This window comes from Colletotrichum fioriniae (assembly GCF_027942845.1).
Source record: "Colletotrichum fioriniae strain IMI 355084 chromosome Unknown scaffold_5, whole genome shotgun sequence".
NCBI classification, from domain to species: domain Eukaryota; kingdom Fungi; phylum Ascomycota; class Sordariomycetes; order Glomerellales; family Glomerellaceae; genus Colletotrichum; species Colletotrichum fioriniae.
The window spans coordinates 307,706-329,516 of record NW_027076841.1 but is presented as its reverse complement, the minus strand read 5'-3'; the positions used below and the strand labels follow the sequence as shown (position 1 = coordinate 329,516).

General features: G+C 53.5%; 5 protein-coding genes and 1 non-coding gene across 6 annotated transcripts; 3 read left to right on the top strand and 3 right to left on the bottom strand.

The window, feature by feature from the left end:
* Window positions 1-72: 72 nt before the first annotated feature.
* ISW2 (chromatin remodeling complex Adenosinetriphosphatase) lies at window positions 73-3,662 on the bottom strand (the record flags this gene model as incomplete). The annotated part of the gene is made up of 4 exons (XM_065757240.1): window positions 73-207; window positions 258-3,230; window positions 3,306-3,473; window positions 3,579-3,662. The coding sequence occupies 4 exons, from the start codon at window positions 3,660-3,662 to the stop codon at window positions 73-75; spliced, it is 3,360 nt and encodes a 1,119-aa protein (XP_065614009.1).
* A 990-nt stretch (window positions 3,663-4,652) lies between these two features.
* On the top strand, window positions 4,653-5,465 carry N0V96_004834 (uncharacterized protein; the record flags this gene model as incomplete). The annotated part of the gene is made up of 1 exon (XM_053194864.1): window positions 4,653-5,465. The coding sequence occupies one exon, from the start codon at window positions 4,653-4,655 to the stop codon at window positions 5,463-5,465; it is 813 nt and encodes a 270-aa protein (XP_053047744.1).
* Window positions 5,466-6,798: 1,333 nt separating this feature from the next.
* On the top strand, window positions 6,799-6,897 carry N0V96_004833. Its single transcript has one exon. It is a non-coding gene; the product is annotated as a tRNA-Leu (tRNA).
* A 596-nt stretch (window positions 6,898-7,493) lies between these two features.
* TIF34 (translation initiation factor eIF3 subunit) lies at window positions 7,494-8,819 on the bottom strand (the record flags this gene model as incomplete). The annotated part of the gene is made up of 5 exons (XM_053194865.2): window positions 7,494-7,637; window positions 7,696-7,920; window positions 7,973-8,089; window positions 8,145-8,625; window positions 8,770-8,819. The coding sequence occupies 5 exons, from the start codon at window positions 8,817-8,819 to the stop codon at window positions 7,494-7,496; spliced, it is 1,017 nt and encodes a 338-aa protein (XP_053047745.1).
* Window positions 8,820-10,824: 2,005 nt separating this feature from the next.
* Window positions 10,825-13,875, top strand: ADE3 (tetrahydrofolate synthase; the record flags this gene model as incomplete). The annotated part of the gene is made up of 5 exons (XM_065757239.1): window positions 10,825-10,948; window positions 11,011-11,031; window positions 11,094-11,131; window positions 11,186-13,713; window positions 13,767-13,875. 5 exons carry the CDS (start codon window positions 10,825-10,827, stop codon window positions 13,873-13,875), a joined length of 2,820 nt encoding a protein of 939 aa, XP_065614008.1.
* Window positions 13,876-15,828: 1,953 nt separating this feature from the next.
* N0V96_004830 (uncharacterized protein) lies at window positions 15,829-17,808 on the bottom strand (the record flags this gene model as incomplete). Its single annotated transcript, XM_053194867.2, has 4 exons — window positions 15,829-16,373; window positions 16,434-17,308; window positions 17,372-17,533; window positions 17,597-17,808. The coding sequence occupies 4 exons, from the start codon at window positions 17,806-17,808 to the stop codon at window positions 15,829-15,831; spliced, it is 1,794 nt and encodes a 597-aa protein (XP_053047747.2).
* Window positions 17,809-21,811: the final 4,003 nt, after the last annotated feature.

Genomic DNA, 21,811 nt, shown 5'->3' with positions numbered 1-21,811 from the left:
GCCATGAAAAACCATTATCCCCATCCCAAAGACCAATTTTGCTCTCGCTCATGTAGCTTCACTCGCCCGCGTCTATTTCTTCTTGCCCTTGGTTTTGCTCTTGGCAGTGGTGGCAGACTTGTTCGAGGCGACACTCGATGCCCTCGACGGCGCGGCGGATGTGTTCTTGCTTGCAACCTCCGACTTGACGTTGTCCAGCGCTTTGTTCTATATCTTTGGTTAGCAAAGTTCATTCATTCAACCAGTCTAGCACTCGCCTTAACGCCGTTCTTGGTCTTCTTCTTCGAAGGGGCCATGCCGAGGATGCTGTCCTCGTCATTCTCCTCATCCTCGGCCTCTCTCTTGAGCTTGCCGTTGACGCCATTGGCACCCTTGGTCGGGTGAACATCTTCAAACTCCTTGACAATAGTGGTGAGTAGGGTAGTGCAGCGACGGCTCAGCTCGACGGGTGTCCTGCTAAGGAAGAACCAGTCAAATCGGAACAGGGGGCTCTCCGCAATGTCGTCGCGCATCTTCTCGTACAGTCCAGCAGAGTCGATGCCGTACTTATCAAGCAGGACTAGCAAGAACCGATCTTCCTCCTCGGTGTACACCTTCTTGTTGGTGGTAGAAACGGAGTAGTTGATCTTGAGCTGTTGCAGGGGGACGCGGTATTGCGACATCTTCTTGCGGAGCAGCTTTCTCTGGTGCTCAATCTTGCGCATACGCTCCTCACCGTCCTCAATCACCTTGATGTACTTGTTGTAATCGGCAATTTCCGTGTATCGCTGCCAGAAGACCTTGGCATATTGCTTGACCTCGGAGGCAGTCTTATTGTCAATATCTTCGGCAATATTCGCGTAGTCGTTGCGGCCGTAGCGGCCTGACGCGTTGATGAATTGTTGGAAGTCACGTCTGTTCCACTCTCCAAAGCCCTGCTGCGACAGGCGCTGCTTCTCTTCCAACTCTTCCTCATTGAGCGGGGTGGCCTCGTCGATCTCCTGTTGATCCAAGGCTCGCTCTGCCTCGCGCTCATCAAGGTTCTCGTCGTCACCGTCAGACAGCGGCACCTTGTAACCAATCTCCTTGCGGTAGAAAGCAGTTTCTCGGTCCTGGAGGTCGCGCAATCTAGGAGGGTAGAATTGATAGTCGTGAACGGGAACTTGTTTCGGAGCTCTGGGCGCCTTAGGCTTCGTGTCCTTCTCCTTGGGAGGGTACATGGCCTGTCGGAAATACTTGTCCATGGAATAGGACTGCTCCTTTCGCTCACGTTTGGCGGGGTTGATCCAGTTCATGCCGATTTCCTTTTTGTTCGTCTTGAAATCTTCACCGTTCCAGGTGTAGGCTGACTCGGATGTAAAGTTCTGCAAGTCGTCAATTCCGAGCTTCTCGTACTTGGCATTCAACTCCTTTGTTCTTGATTCACCCGAAGAAAGAATCTTGTCGATATCATCGTCGTCCAACTCGGTGCCCTTGGAGGCCAGCGTGCCGGTGGCGCCCTTGCTCTGAAACACCTTCTCGGCGCCATGCTGAATCATGGAGAGAAGCTCGTCCTTGTTGTTGGCAGCCTTAGCTGCGACTTGAGCCCGGCCTTGCTGGATGACCAACTGGTCGAGACGCAGCTTCTGTGCAGCTCTTTCCAGAACCTTCTCTTCGATGGCATTGTCCGTCACGAAACGGTACACCACGACTTGCTTGGTTTGACCGATACGATGAGCTCGATCCATAGCCTGCAAATCGGCTTGAGGGTTCCAATCACTGTCGTAGAGAACGACAATGTCAGCGGTAGTGAGGTTGATACCTAGACCACCAGCTCTGGTCGTAAGGAGGAAGATGAACTTCTCAGAACCGGGCTTGTTGTACTCGTCGATGGCAGCGATACGATCCTCGTGGGCTGTTCCACCATCAATACGGCAGTACTTGTACTCTCTGAACACACAGTAGTCCTCAAGGATATCCAAGAGACGACTCATCTGTGAGAAGATGAGAACTCTGCTTCCCTGCTTCTGCATTCTGGCCAACAACTTGTCGAGGACGGCCATCTTTCCAGCATTGTAAACGAGGTGCTCGTCGGTGGTGTAGGGCGGTCCAGGCTCAGCACCCTCAAACAGGTAGGGGTGGTTGCAGCACTTGCGCAGCTGCATCACAATGTTGAGCAGTCTGGTCTTCGACTCCCGCTTGCCGTTGGCGCCGTTGACAGCGTCAATGTCCTTCTCAAGAATCTTTTGATACCACTTGATCTGCATTTCTGACATGCCGAGGTAGACATTGACCTCCTTCTTTGGCAGCAAGCTCTTCTCCACGTCTGCCTTGACACGTCTAAGCAAAAATGGTCTGAGAACACGGTGAAGCTGCTGGACGACGGTATCCTGGTCTTGCTCTCGGCCAGAGAACCACTGGTCAAAGGCCTCGGAGTCGCCAAAGACGTCAGGCAACAAGAAGTTCAGCAGAGCCCACAGCTCGTGCAGGTTGTTCTGAAGGGGTGTGCCGGTAATGAGGAGTCGGTTTCTGGAGTTGAAGAGACGAATGACCTGCGCCAAGGATGATTCTTCGTTCTTGATACGATGCGCCTCGTCGATGATAATGTACTCCCATGCAAACTTCTTCAGGTGACTCTTCTCGCGCAGGACCATTTCATAACTCGTGATGCAGACATCAAAGTCCTCGTTAACCAGGCGATCATTGATGAGCGCTTGGCGTTCGTCCTTGGCACCCTGAAGCACCAGGACATTGACTCCAGGAGTCCACCTCTCGAACTCTCGCTTCCAGTTATCCAAGGTCGACTTGGGTACTATGACAATATGCGGACCGGTAATGTCCATGATGTGTCTGAGGTAGCCCAAGAAGGAAATCGTCTGTAGGGTCTTTCCGAGTCCCATTTCGTCGGCAAGGATACCAGAGATACCATTCTCGTGGAGAGAAATAAGCCAGTTGAGACCGGCAATCTGGTAGTCTCTCATTTGACCTTGAACAAAGGCGGGCGAATCGCGGAAAACCGTCTCGGCGGACCCACCGTGCTTTTCGTCACGAAGCAGCTCTGCATCCTCCTCAGCTTCGGTCCGGCGTACTCGTTCGTTGCTGGCGCCACCTTGGCGGGCGCCCTTCTTCTTGCTTTTTGATGCCTCGGCGTTTTGTCGATCGATCTCGGTCATGATTTCGCGAATCTTGGGGTTGGGGTTCGTCTCGATGAAGTGGCGGAAGAGGTCCGTAAGACCCAACAAGTATCGGAATCGGCGAATACTGTCTTCTTCCTATTTTCGGATATTGTTCAGCATACAAAGAATGATCCTAAGTTCGAAATGGTGAGTAGTTTGCGCCTTGCATACCTTTGATTCACCAAGTCTGTCATGCTTCTTGCCAAAGATGCTGCGACGGAGCTGGTTGGCCTCGGATCGCTTCCTGCGACCATCTCCGAGAGGCTCTCCGACAACACTACTAGCCGTGGTGTTCGCATTGGTGTCTGAGTCGGTGTAGTCGGGCGTCTCATCAACTTCCTGCTTGCACGTCAGCAAATGGGCCAAAAGATTCAATCGCAACATGAGCTCCATGGGGGGGGGGGGGGTACGCCGACGCGATCAATCATGGCAGGAAAAACGTACCATCTCTTCCACGGGATGAGCATCCGCAGCATCAGACATTGACGCGTCGGTATCTACCGCGGCAGCTCGAGATCGAGGAGCCATCTTGACGGCTGTAAATCACTTTACGCGACTTACACGCGTTTCTTACAAATTTGATAGCGCGCTCCGGATGGATATGTTTAGTTCAAATACTCGGAGTGGTATTGAGTTGCAAACGGTCGCAGAGCATTCAGGAAAATGATCGAATGCTTTGTTGCTGCATGAGGGTGAACGGTCCGTAGATGTTTTTTAGAGATGATGGGAGGAAAGGTGGGATCCCTCTGCTGTAGAAGACAATTTCCAAACAGGACTAGCGCGTTTTCGCCGTGTCAATTCCCGATCAGTGCAGCAGTACCGGTAGGTTTAGCGCCGCCAGTGGCTCGGGTCCGGAAGAAAGCAGCCTCCGATCCTTCTCCCCATCCCGTGTCGTCTCGGGCGCTCGCCAGCCAGGGGCACGGTGCTGACGGGAGATGGGAATTTGGGAAAGCGTCGGAGGATCCACAGCCCGCTCCAAGATTGGGTCAGCCGGCCAAGACTACCCAGCGCACTGGCCATAGGTGGAGGGGATAACGTCAAAGCCACCTAAGATCCAAGGTAAATTGGGCCCTGTTAAGCTGCTGTTGGCTGTCGGTTAGCACCGCCGTCCAGTGTCATGTGCTCTGCGACGAAGGCGACCTGACCTCAGTGCTTCATTCCGCCGTCAATCAACTGCATCTTCTCATCACGGCCTGTTTGACTATCTTCATCACCAAGTCCCCGGCATCTCCTTCTTTCACTCTTTGCGGCCCAAGGGAGCCCGCCCGAACAACCTCAATAGGTAGTGCAGCTAGGTGCACTTAAGGACTACCACCAACATCTCGCGCCTTATCGCCACACACTTAACTTCGCTGGGGGACCCCGTTTGGACCCCACTCCGGCATCAACTGCAAGATTTGTTTACCCGACAACCTCAACTACCTGCATTTCACCGCTGAAGGTGCGGGACTCATCTTTCCCACCCTTTGACTCGATACTGATTGTCTTCAGCGGTTCGGTCGTTGACAGTATAACATCATGGACTCCATGCGAAGTTTGAACACCTCCCTCCCGGGCGCCTCCGCGGCCGCCAAGCAGCCGACGCAAAATGACTCCCCCGAGCAACTCATCGACGCCTTCAAGGCCGCCGCGCTCTCCGTGACGAAACTCTACAAGACCTCCGCGGCCGCCCAATCCAAGGCCCGCATGGACGGCTACCAAGACTGCCTCGACGATCTGCTATCGTTTCTCGACAATGAGAGAATCGGGCTCGGCGACGGCGACGGCTGGAGGATCCGAAGCTGGGCGACCGAGAGGCTGGACGGCGCCAGAGATGCGGGCTCACAGAACGCCGAGAGCGACGACGAGGCGGACAAGGCGGAAACTGCTTCTTCTCCGGAGCTGAACAGGACGAGCAGCGGCACACAACTCTCGTCCCAGTTGAGGACGGACTTGGCGCCCCCTAGCATCCCGCAGCCCGTCGAGGAAGAGGGGCAAGAAGAACGCGAACCGATATCAGTCACGGTGCCGACGGCAGACTCCTTCACCTTTCAATCATCTCACCCCTGGCCGCCTCAGCCGCAGCAACAAGACGCCTACCTGAACCTCGCAAACCTGGACCTCTCAGACTCTCGGACACATGACGCATCTTCGACAAACACAAATCCCGCAACACGAACAGCAAGACCACGACACCCCGCCAACATGCCCCGCTCAGCATCAAGACAAGGGAGCAGCCTCGGCCGTGGCGCAGGCTCGAAACGCAAGATCAACTTTGCAGAGATATTCGACCTCAGCAGTCTAGACAAGAACATGTTTGGCGGCGGACCAAAGCGTAGCAGGCACACATAGTGCATTTGCCCGACTAGCATTCCACGACTTTCTTCACTTTCGACAGCGGTTCAACTTTATGGGGATTGGGGGGCGGGACACGCCCTCTTCATCTCCTGAAGTTGTCTGTTTAACGGTTATACGGACATCATTGTCTTGACGACGGGATTGAGCGAGCATCGAAGGGGGGCCAGGCATATGGGAGGGAAGAAACTCGCAAAGCATTAGACAGTGCGTGTTCACGAGAGGCGTTGGTTTTCCGTTTTGTTTCTTGTTTTTAACTAAACCAAGGTGCATGGGGCGGTGTTATGGTTTTTAGGGGACTGTTTTCGCGATGATGCCAAATGAAAGGGACGGCTAGCTAGTCTCACGAACCCCATAGCTACACATATTCATCATACTATCTGTTCCCCCGTCACTTGTTGGCGGTTTCATGTCGACGACCTTTTGGAAGATAAAGGGCCGGCTGCCATCAACACGGGGGTAATCATAAAGACATAAACATTTTCATTGTCGCTTACATCTTCTCCCTTTCTCTCTGTCTGTGTACTCTGAGTATTCTGTCTCCCTCGGAATGACGTTGACTTCACTCGCATTGTGTGGACGAATCCCCGAATAAAGTTTCAGGTTTTAGGGTTTCAGCGTAGTGTTCCCTCTCAGTCCGGGCTGTTCTTCTGATGTGCATATCGTCGTACAGTCAAACATGTTTCAACACACAACACACATACCACAGTAGGGATACATCCCGTTGGTCGCAGGAATATGCCCTTCGGGCTTCGTCCCAACTCTCGAGTAGCAATGGTGGCCGTCCGTCTCGTCCAAACACCCGCGCGGACCGGCGGGGTGCCTGCCCTGCCTGCCTAGCATGGGCCAAAAAAAAAAAAAGTCCCTCAGCTGCAAAGGCGCTAGCATGTCCAATATGCGCAAAGAGTCATCGCTCGAAAGCCCCCACATTCTTTAGAACGTGTCAGAGGCTTCAGGCCAGCTACACGTTGGAGCTTTGGTGATTTCTAGAATCAGTTACCTTTGGTAGGGTTTGTAGAAATTGCATGCCGGGAAGGAAACAAGAATACCTCAAAAGGAGACTACAAAAATGCAAACCGTTACAACTCGCAGTGTCTTTCTCCCATTCTCTCGTAGGCCTGTCTCAGTCAGAGGGAAGCCACGTGAAGACAGGCCCCCTGGCTGAGCCCGTCAACAGGGTGACGGGTACGACAGGGGGAACTTGGGAAAAACCCACCACTGCAAATGGCTCGACGGGCGCCTACCAAGCCTCTCCCAGAACCCCCACCAAACGGGAGAAACGCATCGGACTAGCGCTACCTGAATCCAGAACTTTTGCAAATTCGGCATCGGAAGGGTGGCCGAGTTGGTTATGGCGCCAGGTTAAGGTCAGCTTAACATCTGTTTCCTGGTGGGGCAACCCGCGCGAGTTCGAGTCTCGTCCCTTTCATTTTTGCGATTTTCTGGCCTGCTCAAGACATGAATAGCTTCAGAAAGCAGCATAGTAGTGTCCGTTTCTCATTTTATTGTTGATGGACATGTCAGACGTTGTAGAGAGTTGCGGAGTTGTTCGGCTCCGTAACTCTCAGTCACGACGTGCGCATGTCTGCGCGCATATACCCTCACCAACCAATAAAGTCTCCTACGAAAATGTACAGATAGCTATGGAATTCTTGGAAAACATCTACTGATAAACCACATTTGAACATCATCATGACTGTCATTTGTTGGTACTAACTTGTCAGAAATCTCATCATTACGTTTTGGTTCATCTCATCCTCGAGGCTTCTCCCCACCGCCCCAAAAGCGCGGAGAGGACGAAAGTTTGATATCATCCGTTTTTACCAGGCTTCTTTTTACTTTTCGTTTTTGGTTTTCGCGGACTGCCCTAGGTTTTTACAAAACCAAATCTAACCATCCCCCCAGAGATTTCCCAGAACGCCGTACTAATGCAAGCCGCGAAAAGAAAGACGAAAGAAGAAAAAAGTAAGGGGGGCCTTGCTCTTGAATTTTTCTTTTCCAACCAAAAATTCCCCAAATTTTTCTTTAGTTCTCCTGTCTGTTCTTCCGTTCCCGCTCGACCTCGTACATGAAATCGAAGTAGCCCTTGTCGAACTGGTGGACACGGACGTAACCGTCCTCACCACCACTTGCGTAGCCCTTTCCGGTAGGGTCTGCGGCGACGGTGTTCTTAAAAAATGTCAGTCTATGGCATAATATGATATAGTGAGCTCAGGGGGTAGCTTACCAGAGGACCGAAGTGACCACGGACTCTGCCAACCTCGTCTTCAAAGACCTTGTGGTAGAATCTCGCCTCGAACTTTCCTTGTCTCGCCGAGGTACGGGTGACATCCATGGCGGCCTGACCACCTCCGAGGATGACAAAGTCCTTCTTGGGTGTAATGGTGGCACTGTTAAGAGGGGTATCAGCGGTGTAGGTCTTGAGAACCTCGAGGTCCTTGGCGGTGATGAGCTATATCAAGTCAGCATTTGGTCTTGCAGATCGTCAGACATGTCGGATGTACCTTGGACGTCTTGTCCTTGCAGGCGGTGATGAAGTAGGTTCTGTCCTGGGACCACTGGAGATCCGTGATGGGCGTGTTAAGCTCGTGAACGGGCTCGTTGTAGATCAGGTCACCGTTCTGGTAGATGGTCAGCTTCACGTCTCTCTTATGATATCCTTCTGACCAGACCCACCTTAGCATCGTACTGCGACACGGAACCGTCCTCGTGACCGGCGATAATGTACTTGGTGAGGTAGCTGAAGCCAGCAACGGTGGCCTTGCTCTCGTCGCAAACGATAGTCAGGACGCGCTCATCGCTCTGCTCGGCCTCGGGGTCGGGGTTGATGTCGACGACGATAATGTTGGAGAGGTAACCCATGCGCTTCTCCGTGACACCAAGCAGCTTGGTGCCGTCCTCGTTGAACTCGACGCGCTTGACAGCGGTAGGGAACTCCCAGGTCTTGAGGTTCTTGCCAGACTTGACATCCCAAAGTCTCATCGTGTTGTCGGCGGAACCGGAAGCAATCAGGGTGCTGGTGGGGTCGACGTCGACAGTCCAGATGGCACCGACGTGGCCGTGGTAGGTTCCCAGACGCTCGCCATTGTGTGCGTACCAGGCGCAAATCTGTTGATCCTTGGCGGTCGAGAAGATCAGGTCACCGTCCGAGTTGTACCTATTCGAGGTGGCGCATCGGGTTAGCATGCATGGCCCCTCCTATGGTATGGGAGTTGGGGGATGAGGGAGAAGATAGCCCTGGCGCTTCGCTTCCCCCTCCTCGAATTGGACATTTCGCGCTTGGGGGGGTGCAGAAACGTACTTGATCTGGGTGAGCGCACGCTCGTGGCCTGCCAAAAGAATGGGCCTCATATTGTCTGATGTCGGGAGGTGATGCGGTTCTCGATATCGGGGGGCTTGGTATACGGGCACGTTGTTGCGGCAGGGGACGTCGGTCTTTAAAAGGCTGATGTCGTCGGGTCAATCGTGAATTTTTGCCTTCACCTCGACATTGTGGGTTTCGGTGCTCTGGTGTGTGGGGCGCACTTTTTCCCCGCGACCATTCTGCCGGTTGAGGTGAGGGCCATTCACCGCCTTGCCGTCTTTGGCCGCCTCAGGCAAGCCGCAAGTGGCAGCTTACCTTAGCATGGGCGTGGGCTACATAGGTGTGGCACAGGCTCACACCAAGGTGAGTCAATCGTCCCAGGTGCGTGACGCCGCCAGCGCTTACAGCTCATCTCCTAGGCCTTAGGTAAGATACCTGGGTACCTTAGGGTACCTCAAGTATTCGAGGTACCTGTCTTGCCTGTCAGGCCTGAGGGAGGTGTTCGAGGAAACTTCCACCGGTGCAGGCAAACCCAGCCTTCTAGAACTTTAGCGTGCCGGTCCAGGCTGGCGCACGTCACGGAAGGAGCTGCCCCTGGAGAGGTTGGCGGCGGGACGGGAGTCATGGCAGCTCCAAGCCTCCAAGTTCCAACCCTCCAACTGTCCAAGCCAGACAGCGTGGCATTCGTGGCAGCCCAGCCGTTGAAGCTCCGTGCCCGTCAGCATAGTGCGGTCATCATCATCCAATTCACACGCCGTTCCATTTCCCAATTGCCCACCCTTCCCTCGAGTCGAGTACTCGGTAGAATAACAACGTCCTTTGATGGCAACTCGACTCATCCTTGACTCATACGTGTTCCATGAACAGCGTTTCCGGACCTCGAAACTTGGCATTAAACACTATCAAGTCAAGCCTCGGACCCTTTGGCTCAACTACGTGAAGCTCATGGTAGTTTCACATGCGCTTTACCGAGACAGTCTTTTTTGCGAAAGAGAAATCAGACCGTCCGGACCACCGTCGTTCGTTTCTTTGTCTTGTCTTGTTTCTTGTACCATATTTGTATCACTCACCCCGTTTCCTCTTTTCCCTTCTTGGGCACGTCAATTCATTCGATCCATCATCTCCTTATCCGTTCAGTCTTGATTGGTTTCTCAGTTTGTGTGTGTTTTGCCAAAACATATCATCCACAAGAGCCTCTCTCAACCATAACTAGGCCAATTACTCCGTACTTAGCCTACTTTATATAATACCCACAACTCGACTTCTTATCGATCGGGTTTGCCGCCGGCCTCGGAGACTCGCCCGAAAAATTTCGACCTGCCACAAACGGCTGATCCTTCCATTTTCACTGGGACTCACTCGTACAGAGTCTTGCATAGCCAGGACCAGCCTACCAGGGAACCTCAACAGTCATAGGTACGACTCACACGCACGCGATTTGGGAGTCACAGGGCCCTATCGTTTAGCTCCACCCAAGGGAAGATCGAAGCCAGCAAGGGACACCACCAAGGCCCAAAGGGAGACAGACGCCTCACACTCATCTCGGTATTCGGCATGTCGTCTATCAGCCAGTTGAAAGGCCCTCAGAGGCTGTCTTGGACAACACGCCGCATGGCCATGCCCAACAAGTCTCAACTTCGGCTGAGAACCCGCGGCTTGCCCTCGAGAGCACCGTCGTCCAGTCACAGTCCATCGTCACTGTCCCAAAAGACCCAAACTTCCCCTTCCCGCCGGTCACTTCTGAACCTTGGGGTAGATACGGGTCGTTCCCCATCTGGCCGTCGGCCCTGCAGCGCGCTAAATCCCGACTTGCACCGCTGCCCACCACCCCTCATTCTCGCCGCTCCCGCTTACACCCAACCTGCGCGCTTGACTTCGGTGCCCGTCCCGATATTTTCATCTTCTTCCCATCATCCCAAAAACTTCGCGTTTGGACACTTGCGAGGACACGCTGCATCTCTGGTTTCTTGGCAATCCCCCCGTCCATTCATTGCAAGGGCCCCGGGCTCCTACGATTCCATTTCCCCAAATAGGTCCTTTGCAACCTCAGCCATGGTCGCCAACAAGATCGATGGCACTGCCGTCGCCAAGAAGATTCGGGAGTCCATTGCCAGCGACATTCTCGAGAAGCAAAAGGCGAACCCCAGGTTCCAGCCTCGCCTTACCATCCTGCAAGGTATATCTCATCACTTTCGGAATTCGTCATACCTTCGCAATGCTAACAATACTCTTCCACAGTCGGTGACAGATCGGACTCAAGTATGTCATACTCCGTCATTTACCCCACCATGAAATTTATCACGATGCTCACAACCCCGCAGGCACCTATGTGCGCATGAAGCAGAAGGCCGCAAAGGAGGTAAGACATGCCACTTACACCCCAGGGCTTCTGATCAATGATTGACATGGTCAGGCAAATGTCGACTGCGAATTGGTCAACTTCCCCGAGTCCATTTCTGAGCCCGAGCTCTTGGATCGCATCTACCGCCTCAACGACGACCCTGCTGTCCACGGTATCTTGGTCCAGCTCCCCATCCCAAAGCACCTCGATGAGTACGTCATCACATCTGCCGTCGCAGACGAGAAGGATGTCGATGGCTTCGGCACCAGGAACATCGGTGAGCTCGCCAAGAAGGGCGGCCGCCCTTTCTTCATCCCTTGCACTCCCAAGGGTGTGATGGTTCTGTTGAAGGAGGCTGGAGTCGACGTGAAGGGCAAGAACGCTGTTGTTCTTGGACGCAGTGATATCGTTGGCAGCCCTGTCAGCTACCTGCTCCGCAACGCCGATGCGACTGTCACCGTGTGTCACTCCAAGAGCCAGGACTTGGAGGCGCATCTCAAGGCGGCGGACATCGTGATTGCGGCCATTGGCCAGCCCGGCTTCGTCAAGGGCGAGTGGCTCAAGCCCGGTGTTGTTGTGATCGATGTAGGTACCAACTACGTCCCTGATGCCTCCAAGAAGTCTGGTCAGCGCCTCGTCGGAGACGTCGACTACGACTCCGCTGCCGAGGTTGCTTCCCACATCACCCCTGTTCCGGGTGGCGTTGGTCCCATGACCGTTGCTATGCTTCTGTCCAACGTCGTCGAGTCCACAGTCAAGTCGTTCGAGAAGCAAAAACAGAGAAAGATCTCTCCTCTGCCGCTGCACCTCAAGGAGCCTGTCCCCTCCGACATTGAGGTCTCGAGAGCCCAGAACCCCAAGCAAATCACTCGCCTGGCCAAGGAGGTTGGCATTGCATCTCACGAGCTCGAGCCGTACGGAGCCTACAAGGCCAAGGTTGACTTGACCATCCTGAAGCGTCTGGAGCACCGTCGCAACGGCAAGTATGTTGTCGTTACGGGTATCACCCCCACGCCTCTTGGCGAGGGCAAGTCTACCACCACGATGGGTATCGCTCAGGCCCTGGGCGCGCACCTTGGCCGCGTCACCTTCGCCAACGTCCGCCAGCCTAGTCAGGGACCTACCTTTGGTATCAAGGGTGGTGCCGCTGGCGGTGGCTACGCTCAAGTTATCCCCATGGACGAGTTCAACCTCCATTTGACTGGAGACATTCACGCCATCACTGCGGCAAACAACCTGCTAGCAGCTGCGATCGAGACTCGCATGTTCCACGAGAACACTCAAAAGGATGGCCCTCTCTATAAGCGTCTTGTGCCCGCCAAGGGCGGTAAGAGAGTGTTCCCGCCAGTCTTCTTGCCCCGCCTCAAGAAGCTCGGCATCGACAAGACGAACCCCGACGACCTTACCGCGGAGGAGATCCGCCGCTTCGCTCGCCTCGACATCGACCCCGAGACCATCACCTGGAGACGTGTTCTGGATGTCAACGATCGCCATTTGCGTGGTATTACCGTTGGCACTGCGCCGACTGAGAAGGGCCAGACCCGTGAGACTGGCTTCGACATCTCTGTTGCCAGCGAGTGCATGGCCATTCTTGCTCTCAGCACCGACCTGGCTGATATGCGTAAGCGTCTGGGCAACATGGTCATCGCTAGCTCCCGAGCCGGTGATCCTGTCACCTGCGACGACATCGGTGCTGGCGGCGCGCTCACTGCTCTGATGAGGGACGCCCTGAAGCCCAATTTGATGCAAACCTTGGAGGGAACTCCTGTGTTTGTGCATGCTGGTCCTTTTGCCAATATTAGCGTTGGCAACAGCTCCATCTTGGCTGACAAGATGGCCTTGAAGATTGTCGGTACCGAGCCTGATGAGAACCATTCTGAGAAGGCTGGTTTCGCCATCACTGAGGCTGGTTTCGACTTCACCATGGGTGGAGAGCGATTCTTCAACCTCAAGTGCCGTGCCTCTGGCCTTGTCCCTGACGTTGTTGTTATCGTTGCTACTGTCCGTGCCCTCAAGGTTCACGGCGGCGGTCCCCCTATCTCGCCTGGTGCGCCTCTCAACGCCGTCTACAAGGAGGAGAATGTCGACATTCTCCGTGCTGGCTGCGTCAACTTGAAGAAGCATATTGAGAATGCCAAGCAGTACGGTATTCCCGTTGTTGTTGCCATCAACAAGTTCGTCACGGACACTGACGCTGAAATCGCTGTCATTCGTGAGGAGTCCATCGCCGCCGGTGCGGAGGACGCCATCCTGTCCAACCACTGGGCCGAGGGTGGAAAGGGCGCCATTGAGCTGGGCAAGGGTGTCATTGCCGCCAGTGAGAAGCCCAAGGACTATAAGCTCCTGTACGACCTCGAGGGAACTGTCCAGCAGCGCATCGAGGCCATCGGCCAGAAGATGTATGGTGCCGCTGCTGTTGAGTTCAGCGAGCTTGCTCAGAAGAAGGTTGATACCTACACCAGGCAAGGCTTCGGAAACCTTCCCATCTGCGTTGCTAAGACGCAGTACTCCCTATCTCACGACCCTGAGCTGAAGGGTGCCCCTACTGGCTTCACTGTCCCCATCAGGGACGTCAGACTGGCTGCTGGTGCAGGTTACGTGTAAGTTGAGCTACCCGTGCGAGAATCCTCACGTTACTAACGAAAAGTCATAGCTACGCGCTCGCCGCAGACATCCAGACTATCCCGGGTCTGCCTACCGCCCCTGGCTACTTGAACGTCGACGTCGACACCGAGACGGGTGAAATTGACGGCTTGTTCTAAGTGCGTGGAGAGACCATCTTGCGTACGAAATTTGAATTTTGGGGGCGCTTTATAGAGAGAATTGATTTTCATGGCGGGACGTGGGAAAAAAGGAAAGCGGCATTCCATTTATTCAACAAATGGCGCTGGGGACTACGGAAAGAAAGAATCAAGAAATATGCATCTGTTCAACAATGATACCTCCTCTCGGACTCTTAGATAGACCGAATACAAGAATACAAGACTATTCACATTCAAAGAGCAAAGACCCGATTGCTTAGAGCGTGGTGTACGATGTTTGCGCCTAGCTGTCGCGAAGGAGGGGTTGTCGAGCAGGAGACGTACCGAAATTGATCACTCGGAGCCGAAGTCTTCAACATATCGGCCGACATTAACAAACCCCGACAACGACTCTCGATGTCATCTTATGCCAAATGGCGAACCCCCCCGACGAGGATTCCCAAAACGGGTACCTACCACAAACTCGCCCAAATCGGACATCGTAACTTTCTTCTCCCTCTGGTATTTCCTTCGCGGAGGCTCATTGTCCACTTCTTAAAGTAGTCAGCGGGAGGTAGTATAAAGTGGGGGCCGTGGTTTATTCGTTTCATCGGGGAGCCGGGGATAGAGTTACGGGAAGCGACACTCCGTTTTGGGTCTAGGGATGAGATGCATTGGACTTGCGCGATTAGAGCGAAGGCGGCGGCTGCGTCGGCAGTGTCATTTTTGTGAAGTGTACACTAGCGAGCCAACAGTCTGGTGTCCCATTTAATTTGGGAAGCTCGTGACATGGAAGTTTGTTTCGTTTTGGGCCCCGGCTCTTGAGTTGTGCTGGTTGTCTGTCGTGAGGTTTCGGTTCCAGTCTGTCATTACGTACTCCCCATCTCTCCCCTCGCTCTCCAAGTTCCTCCTGGTATCGTGCGGCTGAGCTAGGAGGGTCTTCAAATACGTTACAGCCACTGGGGAAGGGTAACTCGGGATCGTGATACTTTTTTTTCTTTTTTTCTTTTTGAATTGGCTTCTTGCGTGAGGGAGGGCATTTACACGATTTCCGGGGGTTTATAGTTCATGGTCGACTGCTTGTAAAATGAAAGTGAGCTCGAGAAACTCCACAACACTTAGTCCATAGGCTTTCCGCAGGTGATTCAGTAATAATAGACCGTCGGCGAGTATCCTGTATTTCCACGGCCGGAGGGAGATTGATCTAAAGTCCGGCATACTTATTAATGCTCCGAGGGAAAGTAAGGAAGGGGCAGGGTTATTCTTGGCGGAGGGGTATCACGATCCAGACATCAGACGACCGTTGGAAAACCTCGACAGAAACTATCATCATTATCTGTATCTGTACTTACCCCAACCCCATCGGCTGTCAAATCTTCGAGGAGCTTACCAAATCCGTCCTCAGAGTTTACAAAACTTCAGACCGCTCCGCCAAACATTAGATTTTCCATGATTCCACACTTCACACTGAAACCAAAAGGGGTTAAGTTACATGGCATGCATGGAGAGGATGGTATCACACTGGAGTTGAGTAGAAGATCTGAGTTTCCCATTGACCATTGTTCTATGAATCATCGAAGATTACAGTGTGGCCACCGAGGCCAAGCTTCTGTAAAAGGGTATGAACGCGCGCGCGACGACAATGACCGAGCGACAGCTACCCAGCAGAACGGTATCTCTTTGATCCAACCCAAAGAAGGATCCAATCTTGATATCCTAGTTCCTTTGTTGCTTGTTGCCAAGCTGCTGCCGCATAAAAGCAAAAGAGCAAAACCAGAAGACCGTTCCCGTACCCGTATATACTCCAACACCATACAAAGAGACCAAAGGAGATCAAAGTATGCACACGAAGAACTTCGTGGAGTGACGCCAGTGATAATATGAGCAAGTAAAAATATCGATGACAATAAAGCCATGCTGAACCACTCGCTTATAAACTCATGATGTCTCTCTATCACGAATAGATGTCATGAATTACCAGCCAAACTGCTCACAGTGAAGCTCCACAGCTGGACCAGATGTGCGGATGCACCCAGCAGTCGTGTTGCGGACCTGCGTCATCAGGGTCTCGGGACCACAGCCCATGACAAGAACTCGCTCGCTAGAGGGCGTTTCATCAATAGCGTTCTGGATGATCTTGGCGACGTCGGGGCGGCCGTAGTGAACAGGGATACCGCCCAAGCTGTTCAAGGCTCCGTTCTGTTGGATGGTGGGAGACGAAGGGGAGGTGGCATCAGACTCAAAGCCGGACTTCTCGGGGTCGGATATGGTGCGAGTGTTGATTCTGGGGGGCTGCTGAGGAACGCCGTTGGTGGTCTCGAACTTCTCAGATGAGGGAGTGAATGGTGTCGACGCCTCAGACGAGATGGTGCCCGAGCGGGATCGGTCTTCCTTGGAGGAGCTGGGATCCTTGGAAGAGGAGTCCTGGCTTCCAGGCGCGCGGGTGACATAGAGTTGGATGTTGGCACCGAGGGCCTGACGAATCGTGGAGAGGTGACCGGCGAACCACTCAAGACGAGCTGAGAGATCCGATTAGTTTGGGACTTTGGGAAACAAAGTTAATCGCGAAGTGTACTTACCGGGATCCTTGACCATCCAGACAAAAGTGACACTCGGCATAGATCCCTGTGCGGCCTTCTTGAGCAGGTTGAGGATCGTGCCAACAGTGAAGCTGGCTCCGCTACCTCCAGCGACGAGGACGATCTTGTTGTATTCAGCCGGGTTGGGGAATGTTCCGTACGACCCTTCCACCGAAGCCTTGAGGGTTGCACCGGGGTTCTGGACTGCGTATTCGTGGAGCTCGCGGGTGAAGCCGTCGTAAGAGTTGATGACAAACTCCAGAGGGTTCATGGCGGCAATGGTGAAAGGGTGCATCTCCAGAGCGCGGATCTTGGGAACCCAGAGGAAGCAGTGTTCTCCAGAGCTTGCGCCAACGGGGGCCTTCTTGAGGATGATGCGAGTGCCACCGTGGGGGAGCGGGTAGACGGTTGCGTTGTTGTTGAAGCTGTAGAGTACGACGCGAATGAATCTCACAACGCGGTCCGCAACCCAGATACCAGCAGCGACAGCCGTGATTATGATGATCTTCTTGCTAAGTTCAGGCTGGTGAAGGCCGACGAGAACCATCGAAATTGCGAAGAAGGACACGTGAAGAATGTAGAAGAGTTCATAGTACCACAATCGCACGATAGCTCCGGCGAGCACAAGAGAAAGGAAGGTGAACCCGGAGGCGATGCCGTAGATTTCTTCGGCAACACGAAGGCGTGCCATGTTACCAGCCTCGATGAAGTAGGCGGAGTATGTGGCACCGTGGACAATGATGAGAACCATGGTGATGTACCCGGCGATTTGGTGGAGAACATTCAGCCTCTCGTAAGACCAAGCGGTCAGGAAGCCGAGAGGAGTGTTCTTCAGGCTGAGGAAGACCACGAAAGCGATGTTGGCGATGGACAGCCTATCGAGGATCAGTTTCTGGTGGTTCCAATGCTATTGGGATTCGGGGCGCTGTTAAACTTACCATCCCGCACGAGCCGCGATGACTGTGAGATAGGGAAGGGCGGAGGCGTCGATGTGAGTGAATAGTAGGGCGATGTTGATGACGAGGTATCCAAGAGCGACGACGAAGTGGCCTGTGGAAGGCAAGGCAGGAAACTTGTAGACGGTGATTCTTCGGATGGAACTATGTGGTGGTCAGTGATTTTGTGCGATAAATGTACAGCTTGATATCTTTTTCGCGTCTTACCGAGATACAAAGAGGAACGGCTTTGCCAGACCAGATAGCTTCGTACCAAGACCGGCCTTGGAAGCACCACGACGACCAAGATGGAAGATGATGAAGAGGCCCATGAGGGAAGCCAGGGCGACGGCGAAGTAGATCATCGCCTCCTGGTTCAGCTTGGTCCGCTTTGCGAAGAGCAAAGGATAAGCCGAGGGGCCACTAGCTCCTCCGGCCATTTTTGCGCGTAGTCGTGGGGATGAGTGAGCAATGTGAGGCTATTCGCAGTTTGAAGAAGGGATGGAGGATTAGCGCGGTGGGCAAGGTTGTCGTCGTGAGTTGAAGTGAACCGAAAGGATGGATGAAAAGCGGGAATGTGCCAAGTTTATAACAAGAGGTCTTGTTATGATATGTTGACGAGGGTGTGAAAGGACTCTCGTTGATAAGAATGGCGCGGAGGGTCTCAGAGTATTGTGATGAAGAGAGATACTTACTCGGGACGCGGCAGTGGGAGAGGTGTGTGTGAAATAGAAAAACTTGAAAGACCCCGTTTGCGGCAAGCGGGAGCGGGGGAGGGTGAGGGAGAATAAAGTGAAGCGTTGTGTACCGGAGATAATATTGAGGTGAGGTGAATGTGTGAAAAGGAGGGAGGGCCAAGTGGGAGTGGTGGAGGTTGGCCCGGGTGGGTAGTTTGGGTAGGTAGGGAAGGAGGTCAGGTACACAGCCCAGGTCGTGTCTTCCTTAAGAATTTAGATTCATCCCACCCTTGTGACTTAGAATCGATCTTATTGTAAGGTAAGGTGAAAAGAGACAAAAATAAAAACCCAACCCTGAATATTATGAGACTGTACCTAAGGTTTGGCAGAGCGGATCTGTCTAGGAAGGAGTTGCTACTACCTGGTTCCTTCCCTACCACGTACCTTCCTTGCTTTTTCCTATATCTCCCTATTTCTTGCCCTTCCTTCATCTAGTACTATTGAGATGTAGCATCTGATGAAGAGGAAGGGCGTTGAAAAACTCCGAAAAAAAGGGTGTCGAGTCCTGGCACTCTATGTAACTCGTACGTGAACTTACACAAGTCGTCTGCATGCCCCCACTTACACGCTGTCTTTGGATGAATGCGGTCTACCGACGTAGTTCCCGTGGCTTGACCCGTGTGGCTTTTCCTCCCACTCACCCTTATTTTATTTTTCTGATCCTCCCCTCCTTTCCTGATCGTAGCTGGACTTCAGATAACAGGGCAAAACGTCCAGATAAGAAAGAAGAGGGAGGGTATCACCGTCAGACTCGAGGGTAACCAGCCAAGGTTGCCCGATGAAAATGTTGCAATGATAGCCGCCGGATTGTGTATTCAGTCTAGACCTTCCCTTCGCGGCCGGCCACCCGCTTCACATGGCACCCTCTCTCAATTTGTTGGCCCTCTCATGTTGCTTTGCTTACAACGCACTTACACAACGGCGGTCCCAAAGACCTGTGCATACCAAGGACCGATTGCCCAGCTCCATAAACATCCATGTGAGACAAGCGCCACGTTCCCCAGATAAGTCGATCCGTTGAAGTCCCTGGCTTTGACCATGAAACGAAACAGGGACTTTCCCCTCTCATACGGTAGGGTAGGTACATCTCCCTCGTCCCGCCTCGAGACTCGAGGATGCCAAGCAAAAGAATAATAAGCCTTGGTTCATGTGGAGAGCCTTGAGCCGTTCCTGGATAGCTGCGTCGTACGGCCGCTGAGTAAAAGGCTCCAATACCGTACGTGGACACATATCGTCGCTCCATACCAATGCCCAGTGACAAGATGGCCAACCCCATCTTCGATGAGGGCCCTTTCGATGCCGGTAGCCGGTGTCACTTTCACGCCATTTTGTTCTCCGCAGCTGGAGCAGGCGCAGCAGCAAGGCGGGAGGGGAGCTTGGACAGCGGCAAGCGGGAAGGGAGGCGAGAAGAAAAGACGGGGAAAATTGTTTGCTAGGGAAGGTCTCACGGATCGTGGATCTAGATTAAGATGGATTCCCCTACGAGAATTTGAGAAACAGAGAGGGCCGCAATGTCTAGCTCCATGTAGCCTGGCCTGGCGGTTTTGGTTTGGTCAGCTTGACAAAGCACTCTACATTTCTTTTGCGTTGCGATGGAGAAAGGCCATGGTTCATAGACGAGGTACTTTTGTGTAGGGTACATACTATGGCAAGGAAAGGGCAGGCAAGGAGAGTTCGTTGAGGTTAAAGTAGAGTGGTCCGTCACGCCTATGATGGACAGCCCCTCAACCCCACCGTTGTCTGCAGCATGCCGTGAACCGCCGCCAGGACTCGGACGGGGCCTCGCTACACAGTACACAGCCAAAGACGGAAGCACGGGGGTTGTTGACACAATTTGGGTAAATCGAGCCAAACCACAATAAGAAACGAGACAACGCCAAGGAGAGACAGGGTCCGCCTCACAAGCCAGATACTATCACGGCCGAGGGCTGAGGGCTGAGTGAAGGCCAGGCTTCCGGCTCCAAAATGCATCCAGATAGTAGCATCCAGTGTGGAGCTCTGGTATCAGCGTGCCTATCTGCATCTTGCAGATAGATTGACTTGCCTAGATGGGATAGAAACATTATTGCAAAGACCCTCGTACGGGCCGTGTTTTTCGGGTACAAGTCGAGCCCAAAAATCCCTTGTGAGAGATCCTTGGAATGTCTTGTCAGCAGCAAATCTTGTCAACCTCCTCAAAGTCACCTGCTAAAAGGGTGACCCTGGTCCCCCTTGACCTTGCTGCATTAGGCCCTGATCCGTTAGTCGTGATCTTCGCCATAGTCCACCCGCGTCTAATCCCCGAGAGGGTAAGTCGTCAAGGGCTTGCTTGACAGGCCTCGTGTTCTCGCTTGGAAACGGCACCGTTCCAGTGGGGGTTTCCTCGACTTACACGCCGCCTCCGGGGACGGGACGAACTAGAGGTGCCAGGGCCTGACGGGAGAGCGCGGGAGGACGGGACATGAAGTGAGTGGCATGGACCTGGCCTGGCCAGTGCTGGACTACACTCATCGTCGTCCACCTCTATCCGTAGTTTGACAGTCCGTCAGGAACTCTCAGTGTGATGTGACGCGACGCGGCTGGCCAAAGTGTGCTTCCAGCCAGCTTAGACTCGTCACATTGCACCGCTGGCTGGTGCTTGTTGTCGCCATCCCCGGAAGCAGCCGCGCGCGCTGCGTCAGAAGGGGCAAAGACTACCTCCGCACATACAACTGGAAGCGACAGCGTGGATGTACGTCAAGGTCAACCGGCGAGGGTGTCCAATGAGATGGGGCCAGGTCAAGCAATCTAATCAATCTGTTGTAGAAGGCTGCGGCGAATGGCATGAGGTAGGCTTTCGGTCGGTGACACTGCCCAAGCCGTCTAGCTAGAGTGGGCGGGCAAATAGCTGCTCCGAGGCCAGGATGCCGTTGTATCGTGCTCATTTGCGTAGCATCGCGTGTACCAGACTTTTGTCGCGTAACGACTTGCCCGTTTCTCTCGCTGCTGCGTCTGGCTCCGATAGTCTGGTAGCCTTGGTAGAGGTCTGATTCATATTCAAAAGACAAATGTCTTGGTGAAAGCGGCCGCTGTCCTTGGATCCACGCGTACCATACCGGAGGGCAAGCGATACGCCGGATCCGGAATGATGCAATTCCGTCTGGCGGGCTATCAGATTACCGTTGGCTTTGTTGGGTGTCATGGATCTGGTGCTTCCGTTGCTTCTTGCGCTGTCACTTTTGGGGAACAATTCACTCGTTCTCTGGAGTACAGAGTTGCTTATCCACGTGCTCTCAGCCGTGATGTAAGGTGAAAGTGCGGAGACGATGGGAAGCGGCAGGTTCTGAAGCACGCCAAAATGCAGTCGTTTTCGTTGGGTGCCAGAGCCTAGAGGTGCCTCCATCACAACAGATGCAGCTAAGCATGATGTGCCTAGATCGCGCCTGTTTTTGCGTGCCACTCACATCATCTTTGAGTGATGAAAAAGCCACACCCCTTGACCATTCCAGGTCCACGTTTGAGCTGAGACAGTTGACGTGCGCACTGGCGACGCAGGTTAAGGCTCGTGGACATGCCGTTCCCGAGACAAGATCCAGATCTGTCTGGCCTGGTATTGCTGTGGGTGGATCGGATTGAGTTGACCTATGGTTTGAACATACAAGCGGGAGAGGCGTGGAAGGCTGAGTCGGGAAGAAGAGTCATGCTGGACCTACTGGCAGCAGGGCATAGTTGCGTAGGTATCAGTGTC